Source organism: Ovis canadensis, chromosome 1 (genome assembly GCF_042477335.2).
Source record: "Ovis canadensis isolate MfBH-ARS-UI-01 breed Bighorn chromosome 1, ARS-UI_OviCan_v2, whole genome shotgun sequence".
In the NCBI taxonomy this organism is placed as follows: Eukaryota; Metazoa; Chordata; class Mammalia; order Artiodactyla; family Bovidae; genus Ovis; species Ovis canadensis.
Window position 1 is genome coordinate 220460149 of NC_091245.1, and position 26822 is coordinate 220486970.

The following is a 26822-nucleotide window of genomic DNA, read 5'->3' on the forward strand; positions in this document are numbered from 1 at the left end:
ATGAACTATCACAAACCCCAGTATTTCATATAGCTTTCTTTTAATTTATCACATATATGGAGCTGAGTGATTTGTCTGGATTTTACTTTCTTAAAGGTCACAATTATGTGAATGTTATGAGCTAATTAATTATGACAGGTTTCTTGGGTTTCACTTTATTTTTCGTTTTCTTTACAGATAATCCTATCATTGTTTTCTAATAAAGTCTAAGAAAAGCTCATTTATGTTTTTTCCATTATTTAGCTTCAGACAAAAATAGTTATAGCTGCCTTGACTTTTATAAAGCAGTAATTTCTGTTTTCACAAAAGAACATAAATATTCTGAAAGACTGTATACACACTGGTATCTTTTCTGCATACAAACAGAAAAGGCAAATATGCTTGAAATTATGAAATAAACCAGTGAATAAACCCCACTGATAAATAATGAACATCTCTTAAGGAAGCTGCATATTTTTTTCCTCTAAACAGAATTATGATGTTAAAATAGGTTTTGAAGGGTTGTAAAACAAATAGTTCATAATATGAAATCTTGCTTGAAATCCAAGAAAAGGCAACATTAAAGTGGCAAATGAAATCACATCCCTGTGGGTATAGCAGAATTCTTTTTGTTCAACAGTTTTTCTCTATATGCCAGTATATTATTGAGGGCAAAAAGAGAAGAATCATGAGAAAAACTACTGTGATATGTATTATCACATATACTATTGTGATATGAAATGGTAGAAAAACTACCATTTCTACAGCCTGGCGTGCTGCTGTCCGTGGGATCACAAAGAAATCAGACATGACTGAACTGACTGAACTGAACCATTTCTATACTAAAAGTGACACATTCAGAAAATTGCTAGAGGTCTTATTTTAAATGGCAATACTAAATATACATATTCAAAGCAACACCAAATTTAATTTGACCAATAAATAATACTTCATGAGATAATATGATATCCAATTTACAAGTCGGATACAGATCAAACCATTTAAAAGTATATTTGGAATTTTCTAAGAGAAGTAACAAAAATGTTGGATTTATTTTCTGATTTGATTGACAAGGCTTTTTAACATACATTGCTACTTAAACTTCTAGTATATTTAAAATGAAAAATTATAGAAAGAATTGCTAAAGAAACAATACTTTAAGGAGTAAAACAAGATAATAACCATATATTATTGTGAATATCAGTTTAAATGAAAGATAAGCAAGTGGGTTAATTCTATTCAGTGGAAATTAACCTTTGCTGAAAATTTTCAAAAAGCTTCTAAGTTTTCAGGGATCTGGGAATCAGAAGACATCAACTTGACTAGTGTATCTAATGGCAGATAAAATTTAATGGCTTCTCATTCTTGGTGCAGGTAGTATATTACCACTAGTTACCTGCTTCACACTCTTAGACATTTATTTTTTTGGCCTGCAAATGTGCTGTTACATGCAGAAGCTTCAGGGTCTATTTTTAAGGTGAATAGGCTAGAGGAAGGAAAAACTGAAAGGTGGATGAATAAGGTTTCACACAGAGTCAGAAATTCCCCCCATAAATGGAGGCCCATAAACATGATGAACTGAATGAAAATACTTGATGAATCCCTGGGTCTATGGATGGTAGCATCAAATCAGGACCCCTTGATGTCCAGGGTGGAGGGAAATTGCTTAGGGCTATTGCTTAGGGCTAGAGCAGTAATGCTTTATAAACATAATAATCTACTACATTACATGTCATAGAATCTCAGAGTAACACACATCTCATTCAGACAATATTGGTCAAATTTTGTCCTCTAAAAACAGACATTAAATTAGTATTCAGAGTGTTTAAAATATTTTTATAAAGTACTCCTCCTATATGTTCTGGTAGAAAAGCTGATTTGTCATTTGAGGAAAATAATCAGAACTTAGTTACTATATAGCAACATAAGCTCTCAATGATTCAAAGAATTATATATGATAGGAAAAAAAAAATCACTAAACAGCTTAAAAAAGCAGAAAAACATTGCTATTTCCCAAATGAAAAACTAAATTAGACCAGTTTATCCTTTGCAAAATCTTCAAAGACTATAATTTTAAGCAAAATAATACTTGTTTTTTTCCTCATATTAAATAACATGGTCATTGTAAAAAATATAGACAAGTGTAAATAAGAATCCTAAAATCACTCATAACTATCACCACCATTTATATTTAGGTATATATTTAGGTGTATTTCCTTATAGTCAAATCCTTCTTGGCATTGAGTATTTCCATTTCAAAAAAAATCTTCCTAATTATATAAGCCCAAAATACTTCATTATCTTAATTATTTGACATCTAGTGATAAGCATTTTTCATATATTTATTAATCATTTGTTTTTAATTTCCTCTTTTGAATTGAACTGATTTTTATAATGCTTTATTTTTAGCTATGAAAGCCCCTAATCATTCAGAAAAGTAAAATAACATTATTTATATTTTCTTATTAATTTTCAAAAAGGATTTTAAAACTTGTTAATGCATCAAGAACTTATTCTGGTCCATGGTACAAACTGATTTTTCCTAAAAATGGCAAATCAATTGTTTATAATCATTTACTGTATAAAATATAAATGTTTAACATAAGTTTCATTTGTCTTAAGTAAAAAAAAATATGTTTACTGAATGTATTATGTTTATTAAATGACCAATCACTGTAAAAATATTAAAGTCCTTATGGCAGCTAAATTTTAAAGCATACCCACTTGCAGACTCTTGTTTAGTTGCTAAGTCATGTCTGACTCTTGCAAGCCCATGGACTATACAGCTTGCCAGGCTGTACATGGGATTTTCCAGGCAGGGATTTCCAGGGATTTCCTGGAGTGGGTTGCCGTTTTCTTCTCGTGGGCATCTTCCCGACCCAGGGATCAAATCTGCATTTCCTGCACTGGCACCAGGAAAGCCCATTTGCAGATTAAGACATATTAAATCCTTTCATCACACAGAGTAAATCTAATTAAACACATATACTACTGGAAGCCTGAGTCAGTTTTGGGATATGACCAAAAAGGTAGGCCCATATACTTCTTAATTTACCTACATTAATTTTGCTATTAAGTTTTACTGAAGCTCCAGATTATAGTCCAAACTGCTCAACAGCTACCTCTTACTGAGGTCAGTCTTGCTAGTAACAATACTTACCAACAGCAAGGAGAAGAATGCTGGCTACAAAACAGCCTGCACCCACACTGAGGTAATAAACACCTACTCTCATTTCTGCTGGCCAAAGAGGGAAGAGGGTGGCTGCTATCACTGCAATCACTGGAACAAGAGATGAAAAGTTACACATAGAAACATTAGATTAAAATTTTAAATGGCTCAATTGCCAAGACAGTGAATATACATACCCCTAGGGGGAGAATTAAAACATAAACTTATTGAAACATATAAAATGCTCAGTTATCAATCACTACATAGTTCAACCTAACATTTTAACTACTATTCTCATATTAGGTCAACATTTCTCTAGTATAAATTACATATAATTAGAAAAGTGCTATCTAAAAACGTGAAATTGTTAGCTCCTTAAATAATCAACTGCTGCTGTTTTCAACTTCAACTATAAGATATCTGTCTACCAAAAAGGGATGCTTAAAGAAATAACCAACCAACAAAACTAACCAAAAATAATTCCAAAGATCCCTCCCTGGAGATTGGTTCTGGGGTGAAACTCTGGCATCTGCTGAATGAAAAGCTCATCAGATGATTCTGATACAGATAATTTTTGGTGACAGGGAAACCATATACAAGCATCTCCAGTTTTTCTTCCTAAGTACAGTGGGACCACATGGAATAACCAAATTAATGACTGGTATTTAGGTGTTTAGAGCAAGAGAAACCAGGATTCCAATTCTGGCTATTTCATTTATAAGCTAAGGGTTGAATTTATTACTTGAATGGGATCTGATGATAACATATTGATCAAATTTGTTCAACTGCTACGTATTTTTTTCTACTTGTTAAATCATTCTCTACCCCTACCCCCAACCAAATTCACAGGAATAACACACACCTATGGTAATAAATAAAACAATATAGGAAAAAACAATTAAAAATAAACCAGAAAGTATAATGTGAAGTCTTTACCCAATTCTTGGTCCACTCCCCAGAGGTTAACTATTATTGTTTCTTATTTGTATGCCCAGAAACTGCCTGTATACAATTAAAACTAGTCATACAGATTAAAAAAAAAAAAAAAAAGTTTACAGTATTCTCTTTCACAATTTTAATATATTCTAAGTATCCTTCTGAGAGTACACCTTATCTAATTCTTTCAAAGCTGCATGACATTCTAGCATGTATTAGTACTGTAATTTATTCCCCATCCTCCTATTCAGAGACTTGAATTGCTTCTAGTTTTATCCTATTATTGACAAGAGTGCAACAATTACCAATGCCCATGTGTGCAATTGATTAAGGTATAGGATAAACTCCCTGAAGTTTAACTATTAGGTCACAAAGTAAGGCATTTAAAACTTGAAAGATATTTGCTAATTATCCTTCTAACTACAGTCTGAAGAATTTGGATTAGAATTAAATGTCAATGCACATTTCTAAACAGACACTTTATGCAACTTTATTACTACGAACAGCCATGGGATAAATTCCTAGAAACAGAACACTTGGGTCAGTGTGTATACATTTAAAATTTGAAAGATATTATCAAACTTCTCTCCATAAAAAATAAAACAATGAACATACCAACAGCTATTAGAGCATAGTAGTGCTTTTTCTTAAGTGTTGGACCTTCATTAATAATAGGTACTATTCTACTTTATAGTCCTCTTGATAACTGCTATTGTTTTAATTTGTATTTAACATGAGGGTGATTAAGTATCACTCACAATTATTGGTCACTGTATTTCTTTTATCTGTGAGCTACCTTTACCATTTTTCTAGCAGGCTGTTAATTTCTTAAAGATCTTTGCTTTAAGGTAGTGCAAATATTTTCCTCAGTTTATCATTTATATTCTGGCTTTATTTAAAATGTACTTAAAAAAATAGCCATTTTATGTTAAACATTTTCTTTCTAACTTCTGCATTGTTTACTTTCCTTTCTAAATTTTAGAGAGTGTACTTACCAAGAATTAATCCCATGACAAATGTTTTAAAGTGAACTGGGTCATAGATCCACACAAATACCTAGAAGAATCAAGAAACTCCAGTGCTTAAAGTTCTAAGATCACATTACAGCAACAGTTAGTTCCCACCTATTAATACATAAGAACTACTTAAAGATTAAACAAATTTCAAAGACCTTTCCTTTAGTAGCAGTGGTTTTTTGGGTACCTATTCAGTCAGAAAATTATTTTTAAAACTATAAATTAGGTAATACAGTTAAGTACACTTTCATGTACTTGCATGTTTTTAACAATTTACTCCTGGGTACAAATCATTACTTATTCAACTTAAAGACCAACAATTGTACAGCCTTCTGTCCCTAAGGTAATGATGTATATAGGCATGAGCAGCGTAAAATCAATCAAAGAGCACAGTTAAGACAGATTGTAGTCAGGTCCTATGACAGATCCATCAGCTCTCAATTCCATCCTGTTCTCTCCAACTGATTAGATGCAAAGGATCATTATTAAAGATTATGCTCAACACAGAAATACAAAGGATCATAAGAGACTACTATCAGCAATTATATACCAATAAAATGGACAACTTGGTATAAATGGACAAATTCTTAGAAAAGTACAACTTTCCAAAACTGAACCAGGAAGAAATAGAAAATCTTAACAGACCCATCACAAGCATGGAAATTCAAACTGTAATCAGAAATCTTCCAGCAAACAAAAGCCCAGGTCCGATGACTTCACAGCTGAATTCTACCAAAAATTTAGAGAAGAGCTAACATCTATCCTACTCAAACTCTTTCAGAAAATTGCAGAGGAAGGTAAACTTTCAAACTCATTCTATGAGGCCACCATCACCCTAATACCAAAACCTGAAAAAAAAGTCACAAAAAAAGAAAACTACAGGCCAGTATCACTGATGAACATAGATGCAAAAATCCTTAACAAAATTCTAGCAATCAGAATCCAACAACACATTAAAAAGATCATACATCATGACCAAGTGGGCTTTATCCCAGGGATGCAAGGATTCTTCAATATCCGCAAATCAATCAATGTAATTCACCACATTAACAAATTGAAAAATAAAAGCCATATGATTATCTCAATAGATGCAGAGAAAGCCTTTGACAAAATTCAACATCCATTTATGATAAAAACTCTCCAGAAAGCAGGAATAGAAGGAACATACCTCAACATAATAAAAGCTATATATGACAAACCCACAGCAAACATTATCCTTAATGGTGAAAAATTGAAAGCATTTTCCCTAAAGTCAGGAATATGACAAGGGTCCCCACTCTCACCACTACTATTCAACATACTTTTGGAAGTTTTGGCCACAGCAATCAGAGCAGAAAAAGAAATGAAAGGAATCCAAATTGGAAAAGAAGAAGTAAAACTCTCACTGTTTGCAGATGACATGATCCTCTACATAGAAAACCCTAAAGACTCCACCAGAAAATTACTAGAGCTAATCAATGAATATAGTAAAGTTGCAGGATATAAAATCAACACACATAAATCCCTTGCATTCCTATACACTAATAATGAGAAAGTAGAGAAGTTCAGGAAACAATTCCATTCACCACTGCAACAAAAAGAATAAAATACTTAGGAATATATCTACCTACAGAAACAAAAGACCTATATATAGAAAACTATAAAACACTGGTGAAAGAAATCAAACAGGACACTAATACATAGAGAAATATACCATGTTCATGGATCAGAAGAATCAATATAGTGAAAATGAGTATACTACCCAAAGCAATCTATAGAGTCAATGCAATCCCTATCAAGCTACCAATGGTATTTTTCACAGAGCTAGAACAAATAATTTCACAATTTGTATGGAAATACAAAAAACCTCAAATAGCCAAAGCAATCTTGAGAAAGAAGAATGGAACTGGAGGAATCAACTTGCCTGACTTCAGGCTCTACTACAAAGCCACAGTCATCAAGACAGTATGGTACTGGCACAAAGACAGAAATATAGATCAATGGAACAAAATAGAAAGCCCAGAGATAAATCCACACACCTACGGACACCTTATCTTTGACAAAGGAGGCAAGACTATACAATGGAGAAAAGACAATCTCTTTAACAAGTGGTGCTGGGAAAACTGGTCAACCACTTGTAAAAGAATGAAACTAGAACGCTTTTTAACACCATACACAAAAATAAACTCAAAATGGATTAAAGATCTAAATGTAAGACCAGAAACTATCAAACTCCTAGAGGAGAACATAGGCAAAACACTCTCCGACATAAATCACAGCAGGATCCTCTATGACCCACCTCCCAGAATATTGGAAATAAAAGCAAAAATAAACAAATGGGACCTAATTAAAATTAAAAGCTTCTGCACAACAAAGGAAAATATAAGCAAGGTGAAAAGACAGGCTTCCGAATGGGAGAAAATAATAGCAAATGAAGCAATTGACCAAGAATTAATCTCAAAAATATACAAGCAACTCCTGCAGCTCAATTCCAGAAAAATAAATGACCCAATCAAAAAATGGGCCAAGGAACTAAGCAGACATTTCTCCAAAGACGACGTACAGATGGCTGACAAACACATGAAAAGATGTTCAACATCACTTATTATCAGAGAAATGCAAATCAAAACCACAATAAGGTACCATTTCATGCCAGTCAGAATGGCTGCTATCCAGAAGTCTACAAGCAATAAATGCTGGAGAGGGTGTGGAGAAAAGGGAAGCCTCTTACACTGCTGGTGGAAATGCAAACTAGTACAGCCACTATGGAGAACAGTGTGGAGATTCCTTAAAAAACTGGAAATAGAACTGCCATATGACCCAGCAATCCCACTGCTGGGCATACACACCAAAGAAACTAGAACTGAAAGAGACACGTGTACCCCATGTTCATCGCAGCACTGTTTATAATAGCCAGGACATGGAAGCAACCTAGATGTCCATCAGCAGACGAATGGATAAGGAAGCTGTGGTACATATACACAATGGAGTATTACTCAGCCATTAAAAAGAATACAGTTGAATCAGTTCTAATGAGGTGGATGAAACTGGAGCCTATTATACAGAGTGAAGTAAGCCAGAAAGAAAAACATCAATACAGTATACTAACGCATATATATGGAATTTAGAAAGATGGTAACGATAACCCTGTATGCAAGACAGTAAAAGAGACACAGATACATAGAACAGCCTTTTGGACTCTGAGGGAGAGGGCGAGGGTGGGATGATTTGGGAGAATGGCATTGAAACGTATATTATCATATGTGAAACGAATTGCCAATCCTGGTTCAATGCATGATACAGGATGCTCAGGGCTGATGCACTGGGATGACCCAGAGGGATGGTATGGGGAGGGAGGTGGGAGGGGGGTTCAGGATGGGGGAACACGTGTACACCCGTGGCAGATTCATGTTGTTGTATGGCAAAATCAATACAATACTGTGAATTAATTAGCTTCCAATTAAAATAAATATTAAAAAAAATTATGCTCAGTGAACATAAAAGATGACTCTCTGCAATAATATTATTGCCAGCTCCCCACAGAGGGAGCTGGCAATAATATTATTGCCCCAAAGCTGGGAACTGCTGCTTTAAAGCTTACTTTATATAGCAGAAATTTCATCTAGAATAATTAGAATTCTGTTCATCAACCATAAAACTCTTAGTTGTATTCTCTTGGTTTTTATAAATAACAGTAGTCCTCCATTTCCTGGTTCTATTTTGACCAAAGCTCTTTGTTACTGTCTTTTTGATCTGGTTCCAGCAATCCTCTTTTTTAACTCTGCATATTTATCTGGGAAATCAGATCTACAGATGTCACTTTTGCCATTTAGCACTCTAAAGAAACAAATTTTAAAAGACATTTCCCATCTTTAAAAGTTTGATTCCTCCAGCTGCATTCTTTCTCAAGACTGCTTTGGCTATTCAGGGTCTTTTGTGTTTCTATATGAATTGTGAAATTTTTTGTCCTAATTCTGTGAAATATGCCATTGATAATTTGATAGGGATAGCACTGAATCTGCAGACTGACTGCCTCTGGTAGTAGAGTCACACAATATTGATTCTTCCTACCCAGGAACATGGAATATCTCTCCATATATTTATGTCATCTTTGGTTTCTTTCATCAGTGTCTTATAATTTTCTGTATATAGTTCTTTTGTCTCCTTAGGTAGGTTTATTCCTAGATATTTTATTCTTTTTGTTGCAATGGTGAATGGGATTGATTCCTTAACTTCTCTTTCTGATTTTTCATTGTTAGTATACAGGAATGCAATGATTTCTGTGTGTTGATTTTATATCCTGCAACTTTGCTAAATTCACTGATTAGCTCTAGTAATTTTCGAATAGCCAAAGCAGTCTTGAGAAAGAAGAATGGAGCTGGAAGAATCAAGCTTCCTGACTTCAAATTATACTACAAAGCTATAGTCATCAAGACAGTATGGTACTGTCACAAAAACAGAAATATAGACCAATGGAACAAGATAGAAAGCCCAGAAATAAACCCATGCACCTATGGGTACCTTATTTTTGACAAAGGAGGCAAGGATACACAACAGGGCAAAGACAGCCTCTTCAATAAGTGGTGCTGGGAAAACTGGACAGCTACATGTAAAAGAATGAAATTAGAACACTTCTTAACACCATACACAAAGATAAACTAGAAATGGATTAAAGACCTAAATATAAGACCAGAAACATAAAACTCTTAAGAGGAAAACACAAGCAGAACACTTGATGACACAAATCAAAGCAAGATCCTCTATGACCCACCTTCTAGAATAATGGAAATAAAAACAGAAGTAAACAAGTGGGACCTGATTAAACTTAAAAGCTTTTCCACAGCAAAGGAAACTATAAGCAAGGTGAAAAGACAGCCCTCAGAATGGGAGAAAATAATAGCAAATGAAACAACTGACAAAGGATTAATCTCCAAAACATACAAGCAGCTTATACAACTCAATACCAGAAAAACAACCCAATCAAAAAGTAGGAAAAAGACTTAAACAGACATTTCTCCAAGAAGACAAACAGGTGGCTAACACATGGTCAATACTGCTCATTACTAGAGAAATGCAAATCAAACTACAATGAGGTATCACTTCATACCAGTCAGAATGGCCATAATCAAAAAGTCTACAAACAATAGATGCTGGAGAGGATGTGATGAAAAGGGAACCCTTGTGCACTGTTGGTGAGACTGTAAATTGGTACAGCCACTATGGAAGACAGTATGGAGATTCCTTAAAAAACTAGGAATAAAACCACCATATGACCCAGCAATTCCATTCCTAGGCATATACTCTGAGGAAACCAAAACTAAGACACATGTACCCCTATATTCGCTGTAGCACTATTTACAATAGCTACAACATGCAAGCAACCTAGATGTCCATCAACAGATGAGTGGATAAAGAAGTTGTGGTACATATACACAATGGAATATTACTCAGCCATAAAAAGGAGTGCATTTGAGTCTGTTCTTATAAGGTGGATGAACCTAGAGCCTATTATACAGAGTGAAGTCAGTCAGAAAAAGATAAATATTGTATACTAATGCATATATATGGAATCTATAAAGATGATACTGAAGAATTTATTTGCAGGGCAGCAATGGAGAAACAGAACTAGAGAACAGACTTATGGATATGGGGAGAGGGGAAGAGAGGGTGAGATGTATGGAGAGAGTAACATGGAAACTTACATCACCATATGTAAAACAGATAGCTAATAGGAATTTACTGTTATGTCTCAGGAAGCTCAAACAGAGGATCTGTATCAACCTAGAGGGGTGGGATGGGGAAGGAGATGGGAGGGAAGTTAAAGAGGGAGGGGATATATGTATACCTATGGCTGATTCATGTTGAGGTTTGACAGAAAACAACAAAATTCTGTAAAGCAACTATCCTTCAACTAAAGAATAGATAAAATTTTTTAAAAAGTCTGAAAGCACACTTCTTTGTACAGAATAAAACCTTAGCCTTTTTGGGACTGCAAGCACCCAAGCTTTTGCTCAGGGTGCTTCCTTTGTTTAATAGGCCTCTAACTCCTTTGCAGTGCACCTGGCAATCTGCCAGTCAGCCTTCAAGGCTCAGCTCAAGTATCCAGGATCTCCAGACCATTCTTAATCCTCTTTTGATTAGATTAACCATCCCTGATTGGTATTCTCCCATCATAATACTATCCCATGTCATAATACAGTACAGGCATACTTCAGATATTCCAAGATTAGCTCCAGTAATACTGCAATAATACAATTTTTTATTTTTTGGTCTTCCCAGTACATATGAAAGATACATTTACACTATACTATAGTCAATATTAAGTGTACAATAGCATCGTGTCTAAGAAATCAATGTACATACCCTAAGTAAAAAATACTTTATTGCTAAAAAATGCTAACCATCATCAGAGCCTTCAGTGAGTCAAATTTTTTTTTTTTTTGCTAGAAGAGGATTTGAAATATTGTGAGAAACACCAAAATGTGACCCATACAAAATGAGCAAATGTTATTGCAAAGATGAAGTCGATAGACTCATGCAATGTAGGGCTGCTGTAAATCTTCAACTTGTAAAACAAACAAACAACAAACACCAAAACAAAACCCCCTCCCAAAACACTTTATCTCTGAAGCACAACAAAATGAGGTATGTCTGGTCTGTATGCTTGCTAGACTAAGAGTTTTCAAGAAGAGAATTTTATCTTTTTTATCATGCTATTCCCAGCACCTATAAAAATGACTTGGCATAGAGTTAACCTGACGTTTAACTGAAGGCATTTGAGCTTTCACATTAAGAAAGACCTGTGGTTTTCTATTACATTGGTTCTTAAACGGGCTTCACATCAGAATCAATCAGGGAAATATAATACAAAACACACACACATACACACTCTAGATTCCATCCTAGAGATCCTCATGCAAGTATGTCTGGAATGAGCCTAGTGCACATTTTCTGAAAAGCCTTCCCAGAATTTCAAGCTCACAGCTCCAAGAACGACTACTTTTTAAATTTATACTACCTTTGTATTAAGCACAGAAATAAATTCACAACTCAATGGCTAGTATATAACTAAATGTTTTTGTAATGGTTAAATGACTAAATTAAGTGGTCTTCATGGAAGGCTACCACCACACAAACATTCTATTAAATACATTAAAATGATTTTGAAAAGCATCAAGTAATGCTGAAAATTTTAGACTCTTATAGTAGTCTGTCTGACCGTGAGAGGTAGAAATCAGTATGTGTTCCTCATTAATCATTCTGCTTCTTTTCCTTTTGATTGTAATGGAAACCCTGTATTTTACTGGGCAAAGGATTACTCAGTATGAAAATCATGTTTCTAAGACTTTACGGCAGGAAGGCATGACCATGTGAGTAGGTTCTGGCCAATGGTTCAGTTCCATTGGCCAGAACCTGCATGTTTTCTGGATAGTATACTGAAAAAAGAAGCATGTCCCTCACTTTCCTTCCCTCCTCTGGATGTATATATAAGGCTGGCAGTCATTTTGGACCAGGAGATAATCTTTACTAATTGCCTCACACAGGCAGAAAACTTAAATCCACCATGGAGCTGCTGTATCTGCTTACCATCAGATTTCATTAATGGGAGATAAATAAGTATCCATCTTAAGTCACTGTTATTTCATGTTTTTTACCTATCACAGACAATTGAACGTACTTCTGACTGATTTAATAAATTTTTTATAAATATAAATTCAGAGAAATTCATTTTTAAAAAGGGTAATTTTATATCTACATGGTTAAATTTATCTAAATTACTTCTTTTCTTAGTGAAGGCATCAAAGATAATTCTAAAAACTCCTATGGAAAATTGGGTTTCTACTTTTAGTAGATACTCTCACCTCATTTCCATCCAGAAAAACTTGATCATCATGGGGCTCAAGCTTGAATTTTTTCTTGGTTTCTTTCTTTTTGGGAGTTCCAGGAGTTTCCTCCTATTAAAAAACAAGTTGAATAGAATAAAAAGTATTAACAAACAAGCAAAAAGGAATATGACATTCATAGACTCAAAGTTTTACTATATGAGACACAGAAATCAAAATTTTCAATCATGGTATTTATAAAAACCCTAATATGGTTTAAGTGGTTGCTGTGTAAGATTTTAAAAGTCTTGATATGCCAGTAGTGATAACGTGCATGTAATAAATTTTTTATTTTTGCTTAATTCTAGTTGAAATCACCTTTTTGGACTCTTCCTTTTCACCATCTTTTTTTTTTTCTTTTTCCTTTTTTGTCTTTTCATCCTTTAGATTTTCTTTCTTGCTCTTTTTATCTTCTTCTTTTCCACTTTCAGCTTTTCCTTTCTCTTTTTCTTTTTTTATGTCTTTCTCATATTTCATTTTCATTACTTTTAGTGCCCGATGAAAAAATTGCTTCTTTAAAAGCCTTAAAAAAAAAAGGTATGACATTATATTCCCTATCCATTATGTAGATGTAGACTGAAAAGCAAAAATATCAAGACCTGAATAAAGTGAACAAAGAAAAGACATACATTGGCAACTCACAAGAAAAATTACAACTAGTAAGTCCATGGAAAAACAGGCTATTCAAAAACTTGTGCAGTCAACCTGATTATATGAAATCTAATTTTCAACTATGTAATTTAACGAGATTCCTTAAGTTTTTCTTTAGGTTAAGGAGTTATCAAAATTCTGCTTTATTTAAAGTTAAATCTCAAATTCAAGAGTAGACATAAGTAGAATATAAATATATGGGGAAAATAAATAAAACAGTTAAATGTTAACAGATAAAAAATGTGCTCATGATCTGTTGATCCAAACTGTGTCTTCAGATGTCTTTCTTGATGTTAATTTCTTCTCTCCATGTACCTCACTACTCAGCCTGCCACTATAATGAAATATCTTCAATTAAATAATGAATAATTAAATATGCTGAGATTTCTGAACTCTGAAAACAATTCTTCACAGTATCAAGATAAAAACTGTACAAAGTATTTGGCAAGACAACACTATGTGTTTCTCTCAACACATTCTGTTATCTTATCCACAGCAGTTTTTCTTCTAATACAATTCATGTTATATTTGTTATAAACTAAAGAGTAAGATGCTTGCTTTGTTCTTTTTTGTTGTTCATTTTCTTATCTGATGAGTTTGGAAGCTCAGCTGAGACCAAATTAAGTCAACCTTGGTTGACTCAATCTTTTCTAATCCCACTCAAGCAACCGGGTTACGCTTATTTTTATAATCTAAAAGAAAAACTTTTCAAATCTTATGTTCCAGTTTCAGAGTTCCTCATTTGCTCCTTCCTTACTGTCTTGATAAAGGATAACTATCAAAACACAACCTAGAAGCTAGGTCTCACTGTCATCAGCTGGGCCTGTTAATGGTAACTATCCACCTTTCTACCTCCACTGGTGCCTGCTCCAATACATCATAGCACCTGCTAACTAGACACTTCCTTTCTGGCCAAATACGACTTATTTCTGATGATTATGTTGTACTTACCCATGTTTTGACCTGCTTGGCTGGGCTTCTTTCTGCTGTCCAATTAGGACCATCCCATGAACATTGCCAAAAAGCTAATTTCTAGGTCTCCTCATTTGGACTTTTTCTTGTTCAGAAGAACTATATAGTATACAATTGTGCAACTGTCTGAAATGTCCCCAAAGAATCTAGCATTAATATCTACTGCTGCTAAGTCGCTTCAGTCGTGTCTGACTCTGTGCGACCCCACAGATGGCAGCCCATGAGGCTCCCCCGTCCCTGGAATTCTGCAGGCAAGAACACTAGAGTGGGCTGACGTTTCCTTCTCCAATGCATGAAAGTGAAAAGTGAAAGTGAAGTCGCTCAGTCGTGTCCAACTCTTAGCAACCCCATGGACTGCAGCCCACCAGGCTTCTCCATTCATGGGATTTTCCAGGCAAGAGTGCTGGAGTGGGGTGCCATTGCCTTCTCCGATTAATATCTACTACATATACATATATGAATATCTGTTTACATATACACATATATGTAAACAAGTAAAAATCTGAAATGAGACCCTTAATAATTAACTACTTATGAGCAGAAAGTGAGATTTAAGAGTAGTGGTGAGTATCTGAATGAGGGGGAATCTTTAATTTTCATTCTACTTCAGACTTTCTTACAAAAATTTATAATGAAAATATTCTAATTTATTTTTCACTTACATAAATTCCAGATTTTCTATCAGGATCATTCATTACAATTTAGTATGAAAATGAAAAAACATCTTACTCATTGTATGTTAATTGAAGAGCAGTATTTCATATTACAGTTCATATTATAGCTCTCCATATATTAAGAGTACATGTGCATATATATAGATACTTGAATATATAGTCTCAAATGGTAATGTAATTATTCCCGGGGCAACATCATTAGTACTTTGGATTTTCTTCTGCATCATTTTCAAAGTTTTCTCAAGTTTCTCTGCTTTCTTTGCGTTCTCAAAGTTTTCTTTGCTTTAGTGAAAAAAATGTTCTTAATAAATAAATAATTAAAAAAATAAACCACAGAACTTTAGGGAAAAAAACAATTCTTCCCCTGACAAGCAGTTACAGAAGAGGACAGAATCAGCAGGAACATCTGCTTCTATTACTTCTCCTGCACAGCTGCTCCACGCCATGAGAGAAAAGTAAGATTATTAACCAATCAAATTGGTAATGAGAAATTCACAATCAGGTAGATGGGTTCAAATATCACCTCTATCACCTAATTAGCTACACAGTATTGGGTAAGTTACTTAATTTTAGTATATTTCTAAAATGGGTTATCTATTTCATAGGGGTTTCTAGAACTAAATGAGAAGCATACAGATTGTATACCATGGTACCTGGAATGCATGTTCTCAATGTTAGCCATCACCAGTGCTGTAGTGAGATCATTAATTTCATTTAATACGGAAAACACATTTGGTTTATAAATCATTACATTATACCCTCATTCCATTCATTAATAAGTAGAATCATTGACTTATTCCTTGATAGGGAATGTCTACTTCAATTCACCGTATGCCTCAAAAAATGAGATGACACTACTGTAATAAAATCAGTGCCTCAATTTATTTAGCTTTAAACACACCGTATAGAACAAATCATCTACATAAACTGACATTTTCACAGACTATTCATACTTTCCTAACTCAGGATGCTCTATGCCCTCTGCCAGGATCAAATGTCCACTCCCCTATTGTTTGCTGGGTAATCACCTATTTTACGTTTCAAAATTTTATTAAAACGTTTTCTCTGTGAGGCTATTCTTGAAGTTTCCTTTCTTTCTTGCAGAACACACCGTATTGTAACTAGTCACAGATCGTCTCTAAGGGACAACAATATGTGCTTTGCAGGCAAGAGCCAAGTCACATTTATCTCTGTATTCCTGAGGCCTGACCTATAATAGATATTTGGTAAGTACTTGTAGAATAAATAAATGGATTAAAAGCAGCCTGCAAAATGTCACTAAATTGCTTATTACTTTTCTTCACTTCTGAATTTTTTCCCAGGTTTAGTAAACGTTTATTAAACGCCAGACATGTGTTTAGGACTTTAACTTATCTAACAAGGGTGAGGTTTTATTAAATGCCCACATTGAGCTAACTGCTGTGGAGTTACAGTAAAGTATAGAACAGTCCTCCAACTGCCTTCAGATTTAGCAGGCAAGAAATAAAAAAAAACATATACACATGTAACAAATCTATTTAAACAGGTAAGGACCAAACTGCATGATATTACCTTTATCAATTCTGTCGAATATTAGATTAATGCAAGCTAGAGGACCTGGGGAATACCAAATGGTAAAGATGGAATGTGGGGGACTTATACTGAGAGGCAGGCAGGATAGAACCACGTGGGGAAGTGGTAGGCTATTACCTAAAAAAGACCAGAAAAGAGAATGAGTGTGGTATATGAATAAGAGTGAAAAGGACATTAGTGGACTGGGGGGTTGGAGATGCAAAGTCACAGGAAGGTCAGGATGACACTAGATACAAGATTTAAGAGTCTGTACTTGAAACAGGCCATGAAGAGGCATGGAGTGTACTAGAAAAGGCTGTTTTGTGTATCATACTACAGTTTCCTGTTTTCTTTTGTTTTTCCTCAACCTCCCTCAAGCACACTTCAGAGAATGAGACAGGACTAGTGTCTCTCTGTGGTTTTGCCTGTAGTCAGTCAGGAACCCACGAGAGCTGGTCATCATGAGGTCTCTATGGTTATTATTATAAGTGGTTTTGAAAAATTTATGCTTCTCTATCTTAGTGCAAAAAGGACACAAAAAGCTTGATATGAATGGGAATAACATATACAACAAAAAGTGAGTGTATTGCTAGAACCATCTCCATACTCAAGGTTTGTTTTTTTTTTTTTTGCTTTTCATATAACAAAGTATCAAGTCTCCTAAAACGCCAAGAGAAATATATTAATACTGGCTGCTTATCTTGGAGAGTTGGGCTCAGATTTTATATTAAATTTTAGTGTATGTGCTGCCAAAGCAAGCACTAATATTCAAACAATACTGACAGGTTAATCCTTCATCTTAATTTTTGCTTCATTAAATGGATCATTATTTTGGAGGAGATAGTATAGTGCAGTGTTTAAGAGCATGGACTACACTACAAAGCCTGATGGCTGGATTTAGAATTTTGGCTCGCCACTTACTAGCTTTGTGACTTTGGGTAAGTGATTTAAGTTCTTTGTTTGTGCATTTATAGCATCTTACTACTGTGTATAAAATATAAGTCTATTTTGAGGCAGGTAGGGAAATTTGCACTTTGGAATTCTAATACACAGATGGCTACAAAGGAAAATAGTGATTGCACTGCTGTTAGCTAATCCCTGCCCCAACAATGAAATTTTCATTGTTTCTGAAAGGTCCATTCATGATTCCAGTTTTTGGCAGCTAAGAAACTTCTTTTTTTGGCTGTGCAGCACAGCTTATGGGGTCTCAGTTCCCCAATCAGCGATCGAACCCCAGGCCCATGGCAGTGAAAGTAGGAGTCTTAACCACTGAACCACAAGGGAATTCCCTGGCAGCTAAGAATTCTAAGAAACATTTAACAATTCTTCAACTTTACAGCTTTAGCAGACAGACTGTGAAATTTTTTTTCACAGTTTTTTAAGAGGGTTCTCATGTGGCTGCTGCTTCCCAGGTGGCTCAATGGTAAAGAACCCTCCTGCCAATACAGGAGACTCAGGTGTGATCCCTTGGTCAGGAAGATTCCCTGGAGAAGGAAACAGCAACTCACTTCACTATTCTTGCTGGAAAATTCCATGGACAGAAGGAGCCTGACAGGCTACAGTTCTCGGGATCACAAAGACTAAGACACAACTCAATGACTGAGGACTTAAAATGTGGCTGCCATTTTAAATGCCATTAATCAATATATTAGTAAATGCTATGTGTATCTCCCTACCAAATATATAAGATAATCTAAAATGTCAAACTCCCACAATTGTAAAATTCATTGTCACAGAAGCAGTCTGATTTACTAACATCTTAATAAATATGTTCAAGTAGTAAATAAACCAAGGGGAAAAACTGTGGGGGGGGGGACCACAAAACCAGCATACTTCTTTCCAAGAGAAAAGTGATTTTTTTTTGGGGGGGTGCCACGCATATCATATGGCATGAGGGACCTTAGATTCCTGACCAGAGATCGAACCTATGGCCCCTGCAGTGGAAACAAGAGTCCTAACCACTGGACTCCCAGAAAACGGATTTATTTACACCATTCACCATGAAACATTTTTCCCAAAGAAGAAGTATGTATAAAACACATGGATATGTTACTGAACTGTCTACACTTCATCTTGGAATCAAGAAAAGATAGATGTCACAGCTGCCTTGATTTCAGAAGGAATACATTAGCAATCACAAACAAAATGGAAAAGTGTACCTGGCTAATGGCTCAGTGGGTAGACACACAAACAACAGGGACAACAGGCCAATTAGGAGTCCCTGACAAAGTTTTGGAAAAGACTCCCCACCTATTTTCTCTAGAAAAGAAAGAACTTTTATGTTCACGATAGGCACTGGTGTATGATTTTTACTGCTAATCCCTCAGTTCAGTCAGCCTGCAAATATACAAATTTAACAGAACACAAATAAAAACTATAAAAATATGATGGTCTAACTCTAAATAAATGCATTTCCTGAGATACTGAAGATATCCAAGTTATGTGTAAAAGTCATGCTTGAGCTATGTTGCAACAGAACTAAACAACGAAAACAGGGAAGGAGCTTTAGGACCATGGAGACCGTTTTTAAATTACTAGTCACATTATCCTTCACTAAGAAATAAAGAGTACCTGTTGCAGTAGTCAACCACAGACTCCCTTGTTGTAAATAAAGCTTCCTCTCCTTTCTTGGCCTTTGCCCACTTTGAATCCAAGAGGCAATCCACTGCTTTAGAAGCTAAAGAAGAAATTAATTATTTTAAATTTAGTATACAGCAGAACTTGAGTCTATCTAAATAATATTCTATAAGGCAAATTTCAACATTCTAGCATTCGAAAATAAAACCAAGTTCAACAGAAAATTTAAGTCTGACACAATCATGACAAATAGCTCAATTTGTGAAACATACTGATAAGCAGCTTTTTAAAGTAATGCTGTGAAATAAATGATAAATAAAAAATATTAACTCAAGCAATATAAATTAATGAGAAAATGTTCTTTAAAAAGTTCAAAATAAATGTAAATATCACTCTTATCAAATAATCAAAATATAAGACAAACCAAAAATCGTCCTCTACTACAGTTAAGAGAAATTCTGTCTCTAAGCTTTACCCACCAAGGAATAAGTTCTGTGAACAATCTACTGCTGTCACTAGAAAAAGCTAAATAGATGAGATCTGAAAAGAATAGCATGTCTATTTTTCAAACTTTTAATGACTAGCAAAATCATTAATTATAGCACTAAAGAGAATACAAAGCAATTTCTTCTCTATAATGGCAATTCAATCTTAACTGATCAGACAGGCAAACTCAACAACTATTGACTTATAAGTTATGGGGCAATACTACAGATGATATTAGCTTATAATGAAGTTGTTCAGATTATATGAAGAAAAAAATCTCCCAACTTGGTTCCAACAGACTGGTTTCACACTAAATTCTATGCTGGAGTTTTAAAAAAATATATCATTAAGTACATGTACTATCTAATAAAAAATTAGTACTGAAAATAAATCTTATTATACTATAAAAATATCTCAAATGTCATTAAAAAGTACTTTATTTTTACTATTGACATTTTTAATCATGAAAGGAAAGAATAGGATAATCATGTGCCATATGCCCCTCACCTAGCTTCACTAATCATTCTTGCAAAGCACTTTTAAAACATCTGCCTATCCCCAAATTAGGTGGTGGCTCAGACGGTTAAGCGTTTGTGTACAATGTGGGAGACCCGGGTTCGACCCCTGGGTCGGGAAGATCCCCTGGAGAAGGAAATAGCAATCCACTCCAGTACTATTGCCTGGAAAATCCAAAGGACAGAGGAGCCTGATAGGCTACAATCCATGGGGTCGCAGAGAGTTGGACACAACTGAGCGACTTCACTTTCTTTCTTTCCTTATAAAATATGTACATTAACATAATTTAAATATGAAATCCTACCAATAAAATAATCAACCCGGTGACCCATCATATTGGTGGACTTTGTTGGACAGTTGAATCGAAGAAACTTGGCTACAGCCTTTTCTTCTTTAGATGGTTCACCAACTTCCTGCAAAGTAACAATATTAAATTTAACATAATCATTTACTTGAGACATTCATACACTGAAGAATAAATTACAGATCTTTTCTGAAAATCTTTTAAAATGTACTACAGGCCTTTCTTTCAAGGTTTTTCTAGAGCAGACCTGGTAATCTATACAAAAGACAGAACGGAAATTTTAAAAATTACACATCTTTCAAATACAAGTTGACAGGGCCCAAAGTTGCTTCTCTCTTGGCTTCAGCTACAAGGCATTTATTTTGAGTTGTTTTTTCAGCATGGTAACCACTTTGTACCAGTTCATCTTTACCCTTGCTTGGTCTCTCTTTACAAGCCATAAGACAATAATTCAAAACACTAAGAGGTTGTCAATAGCGAGTGCCCAAATGCCAAAGTAAGTAGAAACAGGTGCCATAAATAAATGTTAAGTAACAGCCAAAGTTATGTACCCTACACAAAAGACTAGAGATTGCAGGAGGAGTTCTCAAATTAACCAAAGATAGCTGTCCCAGTGTGGTCCCAGATACAAGATACTACTTGAGATGCTGAAGATTTGTATTCCCTTTCCTTTTAGGGTTACAAATTCTAGATACTTTCAGGGAATCCTTTCTCACCTTGCCTTTAAATGCAATAGACAAGTAAATTATAATCTCATTTAAAACTGACTGGGCTTCCCTGGTGGCTCAGCTGGTAAAGAATCCACCTGCAATGTACAAGACCTAGGTTGGATCCCTGGGTTGGGAAGATCCGCTGGAGAAGAGAATGGCTCCAGTATTCTGGCCTGGAGAATTCCATGGACTGAGAATTCCATGGACTATAGTCTGGAGGGTTGCAAAGAATCAGACATGGCTGAGTGACTTTCACTTTAAGAACTGATTAATGGAAGTGAACAAAGAGTTTTGAAAAGGCTGCTTTAATCCTTCCCTGTTTTCTAAAATTTTCCCATTCCTTCTTCCAAATTTTCTACCACTTCATTGTTTATCATTTCCCATCTTGCTGTTATTTCCTTATCTTCTGAGCTACTTTTGAGTAGTTAAAAGCAGTGTACTTATTCTCCCCACTCATATACTGAAGAAAATGAGAGCAATTTTCATTTGTATATACATCTTGCATTTTTTTTACTTTTAGAAGTTGTCTTACTGCTGTAAGCTACTAATATCAAAATAAAAGCACTGTCTTCACATTTTTAAGCACAATATATAGAGAACTCAAGCAATATTTCTAGCAACATATAATTTAAATGTGAATGATTTCATGAAGGTCTATTTCTTAAAATGAATAAAGTGCCAAATAACTGTGAAGAATTAACTGCCAAGAATCTAGACTGCTGAGAACAAATAATGCTGAAGACAGTTATCTTTTAGGCAAGACATTCTAATAATACAAAAAAAGGAAAAATAAACTATCTAAATCATCTGTATTTACGTCAGTTTTTCCACAAATTTCAAAGGAGTCTGAATTCACTTATGTCTATGGAAAATAAGGGACAACTAACAAAGTCTCAGCTTTAACTTTATCCTGAAGAGGAGTAATTTGTGAGATGAAGGGAAAATCTGTGCCCTTGTTGTTGGGTCACCAGGCAGCTACTTCTTGGATTTCTTCCTTTGCATTTCCCAATTTCTCTGCTTCAAACAGCCAATTAACACAGTGCATGATTTTTATACTGTCATACTCATTTGTGGGTTACTATTTGTGACAATAAAAACTAGAAACCCACACACTGTAAATCAACTATAAGCCAATATAAAATAAAAATTGAAAAAAAAAGAGAAAAACTCAAAACCCAAACCATTCAATCCAAATGACTATAATAAAAACCAAATATTTATCAGAATAAAAGACCTTTAGTTTTATATATAAAAATAAATATCACAGAAAAATAGAATCTTAAAAAGCTATAAATTCAAACTTTAACACTACCAAGTTCACTACCATCTACAGTGTTCATAATTATTTAATCTGGGGTCCAGTCCACTCCAGTATCCTGGCCTTGAGAAGTCCATGGACTATACAGTCCGTGGGGTCGCAAGGAGTCGGACAAGACTGAGCAACTTTCACTTTCACAAAATATAGTTCTCACAAGCTAAAAAGTATTCTATATTTTGGTTTTTGAAATCATACTAAAATACATTCGTATACGTAAAATGATAGCATTTAATTATGCCTGAGTAACACTGAATTTCTAGAAGCCTTATCTATTAGTAAACAATATCCTGTATGTTCATATACAGCCAAAAAAGTCATACTATATAAGTAGTTGGTAATAATGAGATAGTATAATTGGCTTTATAAAGACCAATACTATTTTATAATCACACCCATATATGTTTAATTTTTCCCTCAGTTAATGCATCTGTTGTCAATCTAAAGATTTATCCAATTGACTGATTTGTTACTGGGATATACTTGAATAAAAATGATATGTGGGGCAATAGAGATAAACGTAAATTGTTCAAACATACACTTACTGAGTTGTTTACCCTAAAATACCATTGGGTGCTACAGTTAATACCAAAGATTTGTTAAGGCACAATACCTACAGTATGTTACAACTATCCAAAACAACAACTGTTATTTTTCAAAATGAGTGGTAGGAAAAATATTTTAGGAGTACAGAATGGGAGCTATGAAAGATCTCCTGGAAGAGGGACCTAGATTCTGAAAGATGAACAAGTTCAGGATAAGCTGAATGAATAGTATAAAAATACTGTGGCTGAAAATGAGTATAAAATTTGGTTTCACTAGAGACAAGTTAGAAAGCATTTTGAGGCTAAGTACATGTAAGTATAATAGGGCTAAATAGTATTCAGAGCATTCTGAGAAATTTTAAATTTACCCTGTAAGTCACAGAAAGTTTTTGACTAGGAAGAGGACATAATGAGAAAAAAAATGACTGAGACACTATTTTGGAGCCTACATGTAGAATGAACTGGGGAATAAATGCATAAGGCAGGGAAACTAGTTAGTGTTCAAATAGGATGTGACATGATACTCTGGACTAAGAAGGATTTTGATATTTGAAACATTTCAAGTGTAGAACTGATAGGAAGGACTCAATGATAAAGGATGAATGAAATTAATAAAAGATGTCAAATTTCTAGTTTGATCAACTAAAAGGACAGTTTTTCAATAATAGAATTTCGGAATGAAGGTTATTCTGGGAGGAAACAATCACATCAACTTTAGGCATGACAAGTCTACACTCATACTAACACTCAAACCATTAACTAAACATGGTACCAATCTACTGACTGTTGATACAGGCATCACATGTGAACTATGTTATAAGGAACCAAAAGAAACTGAAAAGTTCACTCTATTATTATACAGTACGGAATCTGATTCTACATGAATCCACAACAGTTTAAAAACCTCATTTTAACAATTAACTTCAAATTCACCAAGCTCTTTTCCACAACTGCAAAAACATACTCAAGTATTCTATCTTCCTTCCCTTCCCCTCCTTGGTAAAGGCACTAATAAGCATGAATAAATAGAAAAGGACCAGAAAACATGGACTTGAATAATCTCTCTCAACTAGACACAGAGTTCCTTATTCATTGATACTTTCTTAAAGTATCAGTAACTTCCCTAAAACATCTGACTAGAATTCTTAAGATATTTGTACAAAAGAACTGATATCTTCCTTGCTCTTCCTTCAAGTTCAAATCCTTAAAAAACTTCTATCATCCTCTGTGAAATATGACATGTTCATTATACCACATATAACTTACACATATTGTGGGCTGCCTCTAGGAGTTTAGGATTTGTGCCATCTGCTGGGCTTTGAAGCCAGAAAGACTGTTATTGAAGCATACCAAGATAACATGACTTGGGAAGCTAGTAATACAGAAGAGCCTGCCACAGAATCTTCATTCTCACTGCTCCCCTGCTGCAGGCTAAAACAGTCTTATCTTCTTCCTGTCTATATATACATTACCTTCAGAATATTTTCCTAACTTTTCTAGAAATCTAATGACAAAATTGAAGGTCTTTTGGGAACAGCATCAGCCACTAAAAGAGAGAAACAAGTTTATCAACCCTCCAATGAAGGGAACTTTGTAGCTCAATGAATGAGCCCAAACATCTTAGAATGAGCAAGCAAAGAAGCAATACATTTTGAGGGTGGACTGCCAACCCAAACAACAAGATGCCAGCAGCTGCAACTCACAGTACAAAATTACAAAAATGGAAAGCTAGGGTAGAACTTTCTTTTTAAATTATTTAACAAAAACTATTTTTTATTTCAGAATACACCAACATTAAAAAATACTACAATGAAACTGGGGTTACCATTTCTGCTGCTGCTAAGTCGCTTCAGCCGTGTCTGACTCTGTACGACCCCATGGACAGCAGCCCACCAGGCTCCCCTATCTCTGGGATTCTCCAGGCAAGAACACTGAAGTGGGTTGCCATTTCCTTCTCTAATGCATGAAATTGAAAAGTCAAAGTGAAGTCTCTCAGTCATGTCTGACTCCTAGTGACCCCATGGACTGCAGCCTACCAGACTCCTCCGTCCATGGGAGTTTCCAGGCAAGGGTACTGGAGTGGGTTGCCATTGCCTTCTCTGTTACCATTTCTAGCTATATATTATTTTAGCCGGTACTTAAGATAACCTTTTTGAGAAAAAAAAAATTAGATCAAGAGTCAGTAAACCATGGGCTTCAATCTTACAGAATTTTTGACTTAGAATTTCTGCTCCCTCATTCTCCTACCCTCAAAATGATGAAAAAATTTTAAAATCAATTTATTCAACAGAAATAATCTTCAGTTCAGTCGCTCAGTCGTGTCCGACTCTTTGCGACCACATGAATCACAGCACGCCAGGCCTCCCTGTCCATCACCAACTCCCGGAGTTCACTCAGATTCACGTCCATTGAATCAGTGATGGCATCCAGCCATCTCATCCTCTGTTGTCCCCTTCTCCTCCTGCCCCCAATCCTTCCCAGCATCAAAGTCTTTTCCAATGAGTCAACTCTTCATATGAGGTGGCCAAAGTACTGGAGTTTCAGCTTTAGCACCATTCCTTCCAAAGAAATCCCAGGGCTGATCTCCTTCAGAATGGACTGGTTGGATATCCTTGCAGCCCAAGGGACTCTCAAGAGGCTTCTCCAACACCACAGTTCAAAAGCATCAATTCTTTGGCACTTAGCCTTCTTCACAGTCCAACTCTCACATCCTTACATGATTACTGGAAAAACCATAGCCTTGACTAGACGGACCTTAGTTGGCAAAGTAATGTCTCTGCTTTTCAATATGGTATCTAGGTTGGTCATAACTTTTCTTCCAAGAAGTAAGTGTCTCTTAATTTCATGGCCGCAGTCACCATCTGCAGTGATTTTGGAGCCCCCCAAAATAAAGTCTGACACTGTTTTCACTGTTTCCCCATCTATTTCCCATGAAGTGATGGGACCGGATGCCATGATCTTTGTTTTCTGAATGTTGAGCTTTAAGCCAACTTTTTCACTCTCCTCTTTCACTTTCATCAAGAGGCTTTAGGTAATAAATAAGCTTGTTGAATAAACTGAGCAAAGGAAATAGATTAGGGCACCAATTGTCCATTTGTATTTTTATACAAGCAGTATTGTCTCAGATGGTAAAGAATTTGCCTGCTATGTGGGAGACCAGGGTTCCATCCCTAGATCAGGAAGATCCCTTGGAGAAGGGCTACCTACTCCAGTATTTCTGTCTGGAGAATGCCATGGACAGAGGAACCTGGTGGGCTACATACAGCCCATGGGGTCACATAGTCAGACACGACTGAGCGACAAACACTTTCACAAGCAGTGTAAAATATCCGTGAAAATGCAAATAGGTTTCAAGTTAAAATCTGAAAGCCAGAGGAGATCTTAGATAAATCATTTGCTTAAAGTCACATAGTAGCTTAAAGGATGAGGGATAATGCTAGTATAGTAGTGACTACTGAGGCTTCCAAAAAACCCAATTTGAAAATCCTTTTCAACTCTGAAATTTGATGGTACTAGGATTTTAAGCTAACCTTTCTAGTAAACAGCACTTTGTTAACCT

The 26822-nt window shown here is 35.1% G+C and overlaps 1 protein-coding gene across 1 annotated transcript in view; it reads right to left on the reverse strand.

Annotated features, from left to right (window-relative positions):
- SEC62 (SEC62 homolog, preprotein translocation factor) overlaps positions 1–26822 on the reverse strand; it is a 32425-nt gene that overhangs the window by 2520 nt on the left and 3083 nt on the right. Inside the window, exons 2-7 of the mRNA XM_069560500.2 lie at positions 20694–20802; positions 19382–19487; positions 13281–13485; positions 12942–13034; positions 5080–5140; positions 3140–3259 (exon numbers count right to left, since the gene is read on the reverse strand). Coding sequence (XP_069416601.2) covers positions 3140–3259; positions 5080–5140; positions 12942–13034; positions 13281–13485; positions 19382–19487; positions 20694–20802 — 694 coding nt within the window. The remainder of the gene's footprint in view (positions 1–3139; positions 3260–5079; positions 5141–12941; positions 13035–13280; positions 13486–19381; positions 19488–20693; positions 20803–26822) is intronic.